Source organism: Zootoca vivipara, chromosome 2 (assembly GCF_963506605.1).
Source record: "Zootoca vivipara chromosome 2, rZooViv1.1, whole genome shotgun sequence".
Lineage (NCBI taxonomy): Eukaryota > Metazoa > Chordata > Lepidosauria > Squamata > Lacertidae > Zootoca > Zootoca vivipara.
This window is the reverse complement of record NC_083277.1, coordinates 7,293,307-7,306,678: the sequence shown is the minus strand read 5'-3', so window position 1 is coordinate 7,306,678 and position 13,372 is coordinate 7,293,307. Positions and strand designations below refer to the sequence as shown.

The following is a 13,372-nucleotide window of genomic DNA, read 5'->3' as shown; positions in this document are numbered from 1 at the left end:
AATCATAGATTCTATAGGGACAGATTCTGCTTATAGAACCAGAAGGGACAGATTCTGCTTACAGAATCTGAAGCAGAACCAGTTTTGTCTCCAGAGGGGGAGGGATGTACAGGTATATGAGAGGCAGAGCTGGTTCCACCCATGTTCTATGCCCAAGATCTCCAGTTTAAAGCATGAAGAAGCAGGACCAGGAAAAAGCCTCTTTCCTCCTGAGATCCTGCCAGTTAGATGGGACAATATTTAGCTGGATGGGCCGGTGGGCTGCATACATATCAAACATTTGAGGCACAGCATGTGACCCCCCCCCAATGAATACTGGGAACTGTAGCTTACCCACCACAGAGCTACAGTTCCCAGTACCCTTAACAAAGTACACACTTTTCTAACAGGGAAGCTCTCATGTTCTTCACGGGTGTCCAGAAGCTTTGGGTCACTAGGAGCATAGTCGGTTGCTGCATTCAGGGCCAGGTTGGAATTTCCCTGTTGGCTAATTGGCTCCAGTCCTCTGGTTTTCACCATCCTCGGAGTGAATCCCTCCTGGCAGGGATTGTGAGTTTTATGGGTGTAAAACTTTCCTGAACTTTCTAGTTCTCAAAAGAACAAACTAGTAGCTGTGTTCATCTAGATCAGGTGTGGTCAAATCTCAAGAGACTGTGATCTACTTTCAGAATTAAAAACTGGCAGTGATCTACTCCCATTTTGGGGGGGTTAGCTCAAAGTTGTTGAGGTTTTTTTAGGAAGGAGGAAAGTCCTGTTTGTTGTTATTGTTGTTGTTTTGGAAAGTGGGCTTTTGGGGGGGAAGGAAATCCCCTTTTGGGGGGTTAAGAAAAAAGCTTTTGGGGGGATTCCACTTTTGTGGCGTTAGAGGCAAAAGACAAAGGGGTAAAGTCACTCACATAATAAAGATTGCTATGGATCAAAACAGCAGCACAGAGAAAACTCCATCTTCCCTTTCAGAGATCGTACAGCAATGGAGGGTGGGGAAAGGGGGTGGGACAGAAGACTGTTTTAGCATCTCAAGGCAGCCCTGTTTAGGGAAGCTTTTAATGTTTGATGGATTTCTGTATTTTAATATTTTGTTGGAAGCCGCCCAGAGTGGCTTGGGGAACCCGGCCAGATGGGCGGGGTATGTATAAATAAATAAATAAATAAATAAATAAATAAATAAATAAATAAATAAATAAATAGCAATGCTAAGGAAAGGGAGCCAGGGATCGGCTGTGATCTACCGAAACCTCACGGGGATCTACCAGTAGATCGCGATCAACCTGTTGGACACCCCTGATCTAAATAGTCATGTGAGACTCAAGGTCATTGCTCGGGGTGGGTGATATATTCTCCTGCCTGCTGGGCAGTTTATCTTCAGTCTTTCTTACTTTCTGTTTTCCTGTCTATTTTTTGCTTCTGTAACTGGATGTGCTCTTTGAAGTCGAAGGTATTTGTACCTTACTGGGAATCCAGTAAGTCCTGTACACCTCAGTAAGCTATTGCTGAAGAATTCTGCTGCATGAGTGAGTATTTCTTTCCTTTGGAACTGTGCATGGGAGATGGACTTCATGCATTGATACACTGCTATTTTCTGCCCATGTCCTGGAGTTGCCCAAGCATGGAGACAGGGGTGGCGGCTGATCTTTGCACCAGCCCGGCCACCTCATAGCAATTGTCACAACTTTGACAGTTTAGGCATTGGTTAGTTGACTTTGATATTGGTAATCGGGGGAGGTTATTGAGCGGGTGGTTGCAGACCAGATCCAGGCACTCTCACAGGAAACTGATTTTCTAGATTCATTTAAATTAGGATTTATTTTGCTGGACCTCAGTGTCCAGACTGAATGATGGGAGTGGCGATGCTCCTTCAGGTATACTGGGCGGAGGCTATTTAGGGCTTTAAAGGTCAGCACCAACACATTGAATTGTGCTCAGAAACATACTGGGAGCTAATGGAGATCCTTCAGGACCAGTGTTATATGGTCCCGGCGGCCACTCCCAGTCACCGGTCTAGCTGCCACATTAGTTGTAGTTTCCAGGTCACTGTCAAAGGTAGCCCCATATAGAGCGCATTGTAGCAGTCCAAGAGGGAGATAACCAGATCATGCACCACTCTGGCGAGACAGTCCGCGGGCAGGTAGGGTCTCAGCCTGCGTGCGAGATGGAGCTGATAGACAGCTGCCCTGGACACAGAATTGACCTGCGCCTCCATGGACAGCTGTGAGTCCAAAATGACTCCCAGGCTACGCACCTGGTACTTCAGGGGCACAGTTACCCCATTCAGGACCAGAGAGTCCCCCACACCTGTCTCCCCCCTGTCCCCTCTCCCCAAATAGTACTTCTGTCTTGTCAGGATTGAACCTCAATCTGCCATCCATCCGCCAACCACCTCCAGACACTCACAAAGGACATTCACCGCCTTCACTGGTTCTGATTTAAAAGAGAGGTAGAGCTGGGTATCATCCACATACTGTTGAACACCGAGCCCCCTCCTGCCCTGCTTTTGAGCTTCCCAGAGTTGTCTGATCCTGGACACGATGGTCCTTTGGTCTGATCTGGCTGCAGGGCTCTCCCTAGGTACTTGTGAGCAAAATTCAGGTCAAACTTTCCCTACCCCCTTTCCTTGACTCATATCAAAATTTTGGAGATGGATATCACAAACATGCTTTTCTCCGGCTCTACACCTGCCCCTTAAGCCATATAAGACTCCGGGAAGTTGTTGATGCGAAACTTCTCCAACTTATAATTAACAAAATCATAGTGATTTATTCTTGTAAGAGCTAGGGAGATATTTTTTGGAGGTGACCTGGGCATCAGAATCAACAACAGTATTAATAGCAATGTTATTAACTGCACTGTGCCTTGGAAAACAAAGTCGGTGCAGAGCCTATTGCCTGTGTCAGAGACAGACTGAATGAAGATTTGCAGCAGGAAAGAGGAGGGGGCAGAGGATAGGCATGCATGGTGTTCCATTATTCTGAAGTCACGGCAGAACAACACCCAAATCAGTAAAGACACTGCAGCTATGGTCTTGGAAGAGCTGCTTGCTTCTTCTGATCTGCTTTCACTGGAGGGGAAAGGAGCCACTGATATGAGAGAGGTAGAAGGCAGGGCCAGAATGAGATCCCTGCTGCTTCTGTTGTTGCTGCTTCTGCTGCTAATGATGCCCCATGGAGTCTATGGGAACCTGAAAGCAAAATGCCCCTTGAATCTGATCAGGGACCAGCATGAAGCACTCAGTTACTACCGGCTTGGAAACTTCCTCATTAGTGGGATTGTATCTCCAAAATATTTTTACGGGAAACATCCATACAATTTTTCCCAGACTCCCTTAACCAGGACTAAGGGGTAAGTAATTCTATGCAGGCGAATGTTGCATTTCTCCACCATGTCTCCAACGGCTGCTTTTAAAACCAGGGAAATAGCCCCTATTCAAGGCTCCAGATCCCGTGACCCTCCAGACGCTGTTGAATTAAAGTTCCCATGATCCCTTGCTGGCTGGGGCTGATGGGAGTTGGAGTCTAGCAATAGATTCCTACCCATCCATTCCATTTTCAGCTTCCCTTCTGGTGACACCATAATGCGAATGATCAGGGATCGAAAGGATGCATAACATTATCCCAAGTGGAGTGGATAGGTGCGGATGGCACAAAATTCAGGCAATTTCCAAAGTGCAAAGTTTCTATTTATTTTCTTTTTTTGTTTTATTTTGACACTGTATCTACCACTTAATTACAATAATCTGCCAGGAGTGCAACAGCAGACCTGCAGTGGATCATGTGAAAATTCTTCTTAGCTTCCCTTCTCCACCCCCAGCCTTTTTCCTTTTGCGTCATGTTTTTGAATTATGAGCTATGAGCCTGATGACAGAATGTCTTAAAAGAATTAAAATACTCTGGGTGGCGGTTTTTTGTTTTTGTTTTTGCTGAAGAGGAGGGGAAATAGGCTTAAAAACAAATATATATCAGAAAACAGACCAGGAGACTTCCTCATTAGGAGAGTTGGATGTCCAAAATATAATAATAATAATAATAATAATAATAATAATAATAATAATAATAATAATAATAATTTATTATTTATACCCCGCCCATCTGGCTGGGTTTCCCCAGCCACTCTGGGTGGCTTCCAACAGAAAAATAAAACACAGTAATCTATTAAACATTAAAAGCCTCCCTGAACAGGGCTGCCTTCAGATGTCTTCTGAAAGTCTGGTAGTTGTTTTCCTCTTTGACATCTGTTGGGAGGGCGTTCCACAGGGCAGGCACCACCACCAAGAAGGCCCTCCTTCAGGTATACTGGACCGAGGCCATTTAGGGCTTTAAAGGTCAGCACCAACACTTTGAATTGTGCTCGGAAACGTACACAATAACGTAAAAAATAATTATTCAGCTTTTTCTCACACACCCCTTCGACCCACCAGGTTTCATTCAGAACTAAAGACTGGTTAATGTGTTTGGTTTCTAATGACCAGGGAGACACCCTGTTTCTTAGTCCCCAACTTGTTGTTGTTGTTTAGTCGTTTAGTCATGTCCGACTCTTCATGACCATAGCACGCCAGGCACTCCTGTCTTCCACTGCCTCCCGCAGTTTGGTCAAACTCATGTTCGCAGCTTCGAGAACACTGTCCAACCATCTCGTCCTCTGTCGCCCCCTTCTCCTAGTGCCCTCAATCTTTCCCAACATCAGGATCTTTTCCAAAGAGTCTTGCCCCCTATGTTGCCTTTTGAAAAAGAGTTGGGGGATCTATGCAGACTCTCTGAAACAGCGCAAACCATGCTAGTAGCATTTGCTGCAACTTCCCAGTCTTTCACAAACTTTGAGTTGGGGGCTTTATTTTTACTCAGATTTGTTCTTTGAAGACAATGTGCACTTCTAAGCTCCTGCAATGGAGCACATATCCCCCAATTATTACTGGAGAATGCAGAGATCTTTGGAGAAAAATGTAGGATGTAAATTCAAGAAATAAAATGCGTGCGTACGTACAAACGTATTATTTGCAGATCAAATATGTTTGTTTTTGTTAAATGGTGAATAGCAGTTTAACGCTTCAAAATTGATTGATTTATTGCAGTTTGTCTGCCAGCAGGTACTGGCGAATCTTGTCCTTCTTGTTCACCATCCAGGAGATCAACAGCGATCCCAGGATCTTACCCAACATCACCCTGGGTTACAACCTCTATGAGAGCCATTTAGATGAAAGGATAACTTCTGATGCCACGATAGATCTGCTTGCAGGTGTGGAAAGCAATATTCCGAACTATAACTGTGGAAAACAGAATAACCTGCTGGCTGTTCTTGAAGGGGAAAATTCTGCAATCTCAAAGCAGATTTCATCCATGTTAGGCATCTACAAAATCCCACAGGTATGGAGGGACCGAGGAGAATGCCAACTGCATAAAATTCCACTTTTTTGACACCTTTCTTTCCAGAGAAGTCAAGAGAGGGCATTAAAAACGAGAAAACTGGAGAGCTGGAATGTACTACAAAGCTAATTTAGCCCAACCCCCTATAATGCAGGGATCTTTTGCCCAACGTGGAGCTCGAACCCACGACCCTGAGATTAAGAGTTTCATACTCTACTTATTGAGCTATCCCAGTCCCAGCCAGTACAAATTTTCTTAGATATTAATCACTTCAGGTTAATAAGGATATGTTCCTGGAAGCAAAGCAAATTGCTATCAATTTCTATTATGATTTCTGCATCGCAGGGGGTTGGACTTGATGACCCCCAGGGTCCCTTCCAAATCTATAATTCTATTATTCTCATTCTTCCTCTTCTCACTAGATCAGTTTTGCCTTCATGGCCCAGGTTCTTGAGGATAAAAGCCAGTCCCCATTTGTCTACCGGATGGTCCCCAAAGAAGAAGCTCAATATCGGGGCATTGTGAAGTTGCTCGAGCATTTTGGGTGGACGTGGATTGGCCTCCTTGCTCCAGACACTGATGCTGGAGGGAGATTTGTGAGTGCCTTGACACCTCTGCTGACCAGCAGCGGGATCTGCATTGCCTTGTCAAAAAGATTTCCAGAAAAGGATCTATTTAAAATGTTCATCCCAAATGAACCATATGGCACCTGGAGACAAGTCGGTGTATGTGTTTGCTACATAGCCACTCAAATGGGATCAAATATCATTATTGCAATTCAAGCAGCGCGTGGGAAACTAATTGGGCCAAAAGTCTGGATCACAACAGCTTTTCAGGACACCGACTTGAATTTGTCTTATCCTCCTGATATCTTCCAGCACTTTCATGGTTCTTTAGCCTTTGTAATGAAAACCAAGATAAGTAGCAGCAGAAGTGCTTACTCCATTCCAGGCTCCCATCTTCTTCAGCAATTCTGGGAGGAAGCTTTTCATTGTTCGTATTCAAAACATGTGCTGTCCGTGAGAGGCTGGGCAAGATGTGCAGAGGAGGAGAAACTGCAGGCTCTGCCCCAAGAGGAGCTCCAGAGCGCCCTGTCTCAAGACAGCTACAGCGCTTACCTCAATATTCAAGCTGTGGCTCAGGCCTTAAATGCAGCATATTCATCCAGATCCAGGTGGATGTTAATGGTGAATGGAGGAGGAGACACATTGGAACATCAAACGTTGTGGCAATGGCAGGTATTTCCTTCTACCTCTCCCCCTCCACCCTCCAAACTATCAATTGTCCCAATGATGGAATCAAATTTAGAAGTGAGATTTTTCCTTGCCCGTTTCTGAGGGAAATCCAATTTGTAAGGGTTCTGGTTAAGGTGAACATTTTGGCTCGCTTTGCTTATGCATAGCTGCCAAGTACCCCATATTTCCCGGGAAACCCCCGTTTTTACTTACTGTTTCCCGGAGGTCTCCCGTTCCAGCTCCTCTCCCGTTAATTTCCCTTATTTTTGTTCCTGTTGGCGGCCATTTTTCTGGTGCCGCTTTACCCATCTATGGGCACCAGAAAATGGCCGGCGCTGGCGCAGGAAGTCACATCTACGCATGTCCGGAAGTGTGTAGACGAAACATCCGGTGTCACTTTGCCCATCTAGGGTCTAGGGGCAATGAAAATAGCCGGCGCTGACACTGGAAGTTGCATTTACACACTTCCGGACATGCGTAGACGCGACTTCCAGCACCGGCTCCGGCCATTTTCTGGTGCCCATAGATGGGCAAAGCAACACCAGACGTTGCATCTACACAACTTCCGGTGTCGCACAGCTGCCGATCCCAGATTTCTCCATCAGGTTCTTGGCAGCTACGCTTATGTCAGATGACACTTCCATATCCTGTAGTTCTTCTCTGGTGCCATTAGAGCAGGCATAGGCAAACTCCGGCCCTCCAGATGTTTGGGACTACAATTCCCATCATCCCTAGCTAACAGGAGCAGTGGTCAGGGATGACAGGAATTGTAGTCCCAACATCTGGAGGGCCAGAGTTTGCCTATGCCTGCATTAGAGGGATACAGATTTCTTTTCTTTTTTAATAATGATTTTTATTAAATTTCTGTTTTACATTTTAGAAAATCCACTTAAACAACCTTAAAATATCAATGACTTCCCCTCCTCTCTTTCCAAAGTTCATTTTGCACAACATAAATCCCTGCATATTTTATATAAACTAAACCATTTGGTATTCCATTATTACATCCATCAAAAATTATTTACACTGCTGAATTTATCTTAATGCAGCCCACGTTTTCCAATACTGTATACACAATTTTCCTCCATATATTCAATGAACATTTTCCAATCTTATTTAAAGTTTCTTCTTGTTCTCTTATTCTATATGTTAATTCTGCAAGCTGCGCATATTCTGTCAACTTAAGTTGCCAGTCTTCTTTAGTTGAGACCTCGCTCATTTTCCATTTGGGGGCTAACAAAACACGGTCCGCAATAGTGGCATACATAAATAACATTTTTTGACACCTGGGAATTTCCACCTGAGTTATCCCCAACAAAAAGGACTCTGGTGGGTTTTTTTTAAAAGAAAACTACTTTTAAACATTTTTCCCCAGTTCATTATGAATTATTTCCCAATACTCTTTTACCCTTTTACAGGTCCACCACATATGACAGAACATACCCCCAGTCTCATTACATCTCCAACACTTATCTGATTCGGTCTTATACATCTTAGCAAGTCTACATGGAGTTAGATACAGGTTTCTTAATCAGGGGTGCATAGCTGCCAAGTACCCCGTTTCCCCCCGGGAAACCCCCGTTTTTACTTACCTTTTCCCGGTGGTCCCCCGTATCCCTTCGTCTCCCGTTTTTATCTGTTATTTTCTCCTGCCGGTGGCCATTTTTTTTCTTTCTGATTTGCCCTTCTATGGGCACAAAAAATGGCCGCCGCCGGCTTCAAAAGTCGCATCTACGCATGTTGGCAGCGGCCATTTTTGGTGCCCATAGAAGGGCAAAGCGACACCGGAAGTTACGTCAACGCAACTTCCGGTGTCACAGGGCTGCCGGTCCCGGATTCTGCAGTCCGGGACTTGGAAGGTAAGGGGGTGAAATCTCATATCCCAGTCCGCTGGGTGTTTAAGCTGCCCATCAACAGTTAAGCACCTGGAATGCAGACTGAGCGGGCACACAGATCTTCTCGTCACAGTCTCCCACATTGCTTTCTTGAGGCTGATGTTCCCCCTGTCATTCCAGCTTCACCCTTTCCTAAGAGAAATCCAGTGTTCAAATACTTCCATGGGCAGACTATGTTTGGATGAGAATGGGGAGCTGCCAGCCGACTTTGATATTGATAATTGGGTGATGTTCCCTAACGGGTCCTGTGTTCGAGTGAAAATTGGGAGTCTGGAGAGAGTGACTTCTACTGGCATAAAGTTCGCCATTAACCCAGAAGCCATTGAGTGGCCCAAGCAGTTTAACAAGGTATGAGGATATAACAGAAGGATGAGGCTAGGAGAGACGGATTACACTCTTCATAGTGCAACTGCTGCACAACAGCCTTGTAAGGTGGACCAACTATGTCTTAAGAACACAGTAAATGCTGCCAGACAGACCAGAGGGGAATCTGGGGTGCTCAAGGAAATACTGGAGCCCTGGGATCCTGAAACAAGATAAGCAGCATTTCCTAGCCAGGTTCCCCTCTCTTCACTTGGGGAGGGAAACCAGCATTTATCTCTTTCTTTCTCCCAGGGAACAGAGTAGCCCACGTTTCTCTAACACCCCAAATTGTATCCCCAGGACTTTGCACACAGCAGTTAGGAACATGGCAGGTGGCTCAAATCCTTAAATTTAGCAAATCCACATTTCAGACTCCAAATTGCCAGTTCTCAAAGCACCTTTTAAAACATAATAATCCAGGAGTCATTTTTAACGTTATTGTCTTCAGGATATTGCATGTACAGTTCCTGCATTGCATCAGTGTGGTTTGTTGTCACTATTTTCTTATTGCTGTTATTCTGGATTTGTTTTTGTCATATTTAGTGCTCTGTACAGAAGGTAGAGGTAACAATGTTGAGACAAAGAAACAAACACACCAAACAGTTTCCCCTGCCATACCCTTTTCTTAAAAAAAAGTGCTTCCCCAGAAATAAATGGATGGGGTCAGGGGGACTAGGGATCCTGCTGGATGCTTTGCAAACTCTATGAAATAATTCCATAGGTGCAGGTGCTCCTAACACTTTCTGCTTGATACACCTTGTCTTGGTTATTAGACTGTGCCTCGCTCCAGGTGTACCAAAAGCTGCCACCCTGGATATGCCAAGGTGGTTCAAGAAGGAGAGCCAGTTTGCTGCTACTCATGTGTTCCATGTGCGGAAGGGACAATCTCCACTCAGGAAGGTGGGTGATTCCAAGGGCAGGGTGATGAGGGTGACACTGTGGTCTAAACCACTGATGATGATGATGATGATAATGATACTTTATTATTTGTACCCAACCGGCTCCCTCGACTAATAATGCGAGATGAGCGCCGCAACCCCAGAGTCAGTCACGACTGGACCTAAGATCAGGGGTCCCTTTACCTTTACTTTACCTAGGATATAACAATTATATCTAAAATAGTTGAAAGCAATTATCCAAAAGACCAGGTAAACAGGTGTGTCTTCCATGCACAGCAAAAACTGTACAATGAAGACCCCAGATGCACCTCTGTGGGGAGGTCTTTGCCTGTCAATGTTACCTACATCACAAGGTTATTTCGGAATTGAAAAGTGCCTTGTGTGTCACATCAATCTCTTTTGGATACACATGTGAAGGTTAAATAAATCAATTAACATTTTCCTCCTTTCTTGCATACAGTCATACCTTGGTTTGCGACCGCTGTGGTTTCCGACCAATCGGTTTGCGACCACCGCGGACCTGGAAGTGTTTACATCTGGGTTCCGTGGCATGTGGATACGCAGAAGTGGTCTGCGCAGCATGCACATGTGCAGAAGCGCTCTATCGGTGCTTCACGCACGCGCAGAAGCGCCTCTCCGTTTACAACCTGCTCAGGGAGCGACTGGCTCCCCGGAACGAATTGTGGTCGTAAATGGAGGTACGACTGTATTCTGATTTTGTTACCTCCTCCACATTATCATCTTCTCTCAAAATGCAGCACGACACAGAGAGTTACAGATATAAGTGATGGAAATGAAAACACTTTTCCTCCTCCTCAGATGCAGACCATTGCACTAAATGCCCAGAAGATCACCATCCAAACAAGGACCAAGATCAATGTATTCCCAAGATTATCACCTTCCTGGCCTATGAAGAATCTTTGGGGATCCTTCTGGTTTCCTTTGCCCTCTTTTTGTCATTAACCACAAGCTTCATTTTAGGAATCTTCGTTAAATACAAGAAAACTCCCACAGTCAAAGCCAACAACCGGGACCTCTCCTATATCCTCCTCGTCTCCCTCTTGCTTTCATTTTTGTCCTCCTTCCTTTTCATTGGCCGGCCAGGGAAAGTGACCTGCCTTCTCCAACAAGCAGCCTTTAGTATTATATTCTCGGTTGCTGTCTCCTCTGTGTTGGCTAAAACCATCACTGTGGTGCTGGCCTTCCTGGCCACAAAGCCAGGGAACACGATGAGGAGATGGCTGGGGAAGAGTCTGGCCAACTCCATTGTCATTTCCTGTTCCAGTGTCCAAATGGTCATTTGCATCATTTGGCTGGGCAACTCTCCCCCATTCCCAGACTCCGACAAGCATTCCCAGGCTGGAGAGATCACCCTGCAATGCAATGAAGGGTCTGTTGCTATGTTTTATGCTGCCCTCAGTTACATGGGCTTCCTAGCTGCCATCTGCTTCACGGTGGCTTTCCTGGCTAGGAAGCTGCCTGGGGCCTTCAATGAAGCCAAGCTGATCACGTTCAGCATGCTGGTCTTCTGCAGCATTTGGGTGTCCTTTGTTCCCACTTACCTGAGCACAAAGGGGAAATACATGGTAGCCGTGCAGATCTTCTCTATCTTGGCTTCCAGTGCTGGGCTTCTGGGCTGCATCTTCATTCCAAAGTGCTACATTATCATACTGAGGCCAGATCTGAACACAAAGGAACATTTGACTGCAAAAGCTAAAGCTGGCATCTGATCCTTAAATATTCAATTTTGACAATTGATACCCAGGAATATCTTCTTAGATACAAACCTCTTTTCATTTTGCATAAATTATGAGTGATGACAATGAATGCCTAAAGACTCTGCAATGGCCACAGGCACTATGAGATTATAATTTTCTATGCCTTGCTGTACCACACCCTGATTCCCCTCAGATTCTTGATCAACCCTCTGGCCTTCATAATCCTCATGGTCCTCTGGGGGTCACTGTGACTGGTTTGGCACATCTGTTTATTTATATGGCTAACTTGCAATAAAACTGCGCCCAGAGTGGATCACAACATATCAATTGGCAAATAATAATAATAATAAACGCATATTAGAAACAACCAGAAGAAATCACAATATTAATGAGGAAGCAAATTTGACAGTTTAACCCAGGCACCCCCAAACTTCGGCCCTCCAGATGTTTTGGACTACAATTCCCATCTTCCCCAACCACTGGTCCTGTTAGCTAGGGGTCATGGGAGTTGTAGGCCAAAACATCTGGAGGGCTGCAGTTTGGGGATGCCTGGGTTAAGCTAAAAACATAGTGCAAAACAATGCATGTTTTAGTAACTTAAGCTAAACTGAAGTTATACCAGAACAAAACAGGATGGTAGTAAAAAAAAAACCACATCATTTTCCAGATGATGCACTTGTGTTCAGTAGTTGGGATTTAAAAAATGTAACATCCTCCAAATAATCTGCAGTAGAACTTCTCTGGTGGCTGAATTCCACCCCCACCCCACTCCTGGTTTTATCTCCCTATTTCCTGCTTAGTTGTTGTGTATCAATGTGCTGGAGAAGAACAGACCCAGGGGACAAAAATGGGGGCACCCTATGTGTAGAGTTTGAAAACTCGAGACTAAATTGGGCAAAAGTGATACAACAACAACAACAACAACAACAACAACAACAACAACAACAACAACAGATCTGCACCCAGCCCATCTGACTGGGTTGCCCCAGCCATACTAGATTATTGTCATATTGACAATAAAAAATGGCTAGAAGAGATTGTCACCATGCAGTAGAACTTCTATGGTGGCTGAATTCCACCCCCCACCCCCACTCCTGGTTTTATGTCCCTATTTCCTGCTTAGTTATTGCGTATAAATGGGCTGGGGCTGGAGCAGCTTGTAGTCAAATGTTCGTCAGAGGATCGTCTGCTCGCAGCTGCAGCCGTGAGCAGAGGGCCCCAGCACCATCCCCACACGGCGCTGGAGCGGCTTGCTGTGGCGGAATAGTGCCTGATGATGATTCTGGTTCATCATGGGTTAACCTATCACTCCCATGATAGGCAGGTGTTCCCTGGGAGGCAGAGCTAATCGGGAGTTCTAAATGGAGGGGGAACAACTGTTGAAAGGCAGTTGGGGGTTGGCAGTTAGGGAGTGGAGGGTTAGAGAGGGAGCAGGAGGTTAGGTTCGGGTGGATGGGAAGAAAGGTTATAACAGTTATTATCAAGATGCAGGAGATGTATTGACAAGTCTGTGTTATATGAAAAGAAGATATGCACTTTTAAGAACCAGAGAAATCCATGTTTTCAAGTTAAATAATAAAGTTAAATGCGCCTAAACGTTCGTGGACTCGGGAATATGCTTGTATTAGAAGAGTTATGGTAACCTGTTGCTTTAAAGAAACTGATTATTCAGCAAGAAGCCGTCCCTACTGGGATAGAAGGTCAGCTAATACTGTACATCAATCACAAAGAAGCAATTCATAAACTAGAACATAAATTGTTACATCCACATGTAACACAGGTTCCCATGCATGTAAACTAACAATATGTAACAGATCACGGAGAGAATCAAAGTTTAGTTAGCGAAGCTTATTGTGCATGCGTATTAAATATGAAATGAGGTAATGATGAATATTAAATATGCAATGA

At 44.9% G+C, this 13,372-nt stretch overlaps 1 protein-coding gene across 1 annotated transcript; it reads left to right on the top strand.

The window, feature by feature from the left end:
• The first annotated feature begins 8,646 nt into the window (after nt 1-8,646).
• Nucleotides 8,647-11,476, top strand: LOC118080261 (vomeronasal type-2 receptor 26-like). Its single transcript, XM_035105203.2, has 3 exons — nt 8,647-8,832; nt 9,621-9,747; nt 10,566-11,476. The coding sequence occupies exons 1-3, from the start codon at nt 8,647-8,649 to the stop codon at nt 11,474-11,476; spliced, it is 1,224 nt and encodes a 407-aa protein (XP_034961094.2).
• Nucleotides 11,477-13,372: the final 1,896 nt, after the last annotated feature.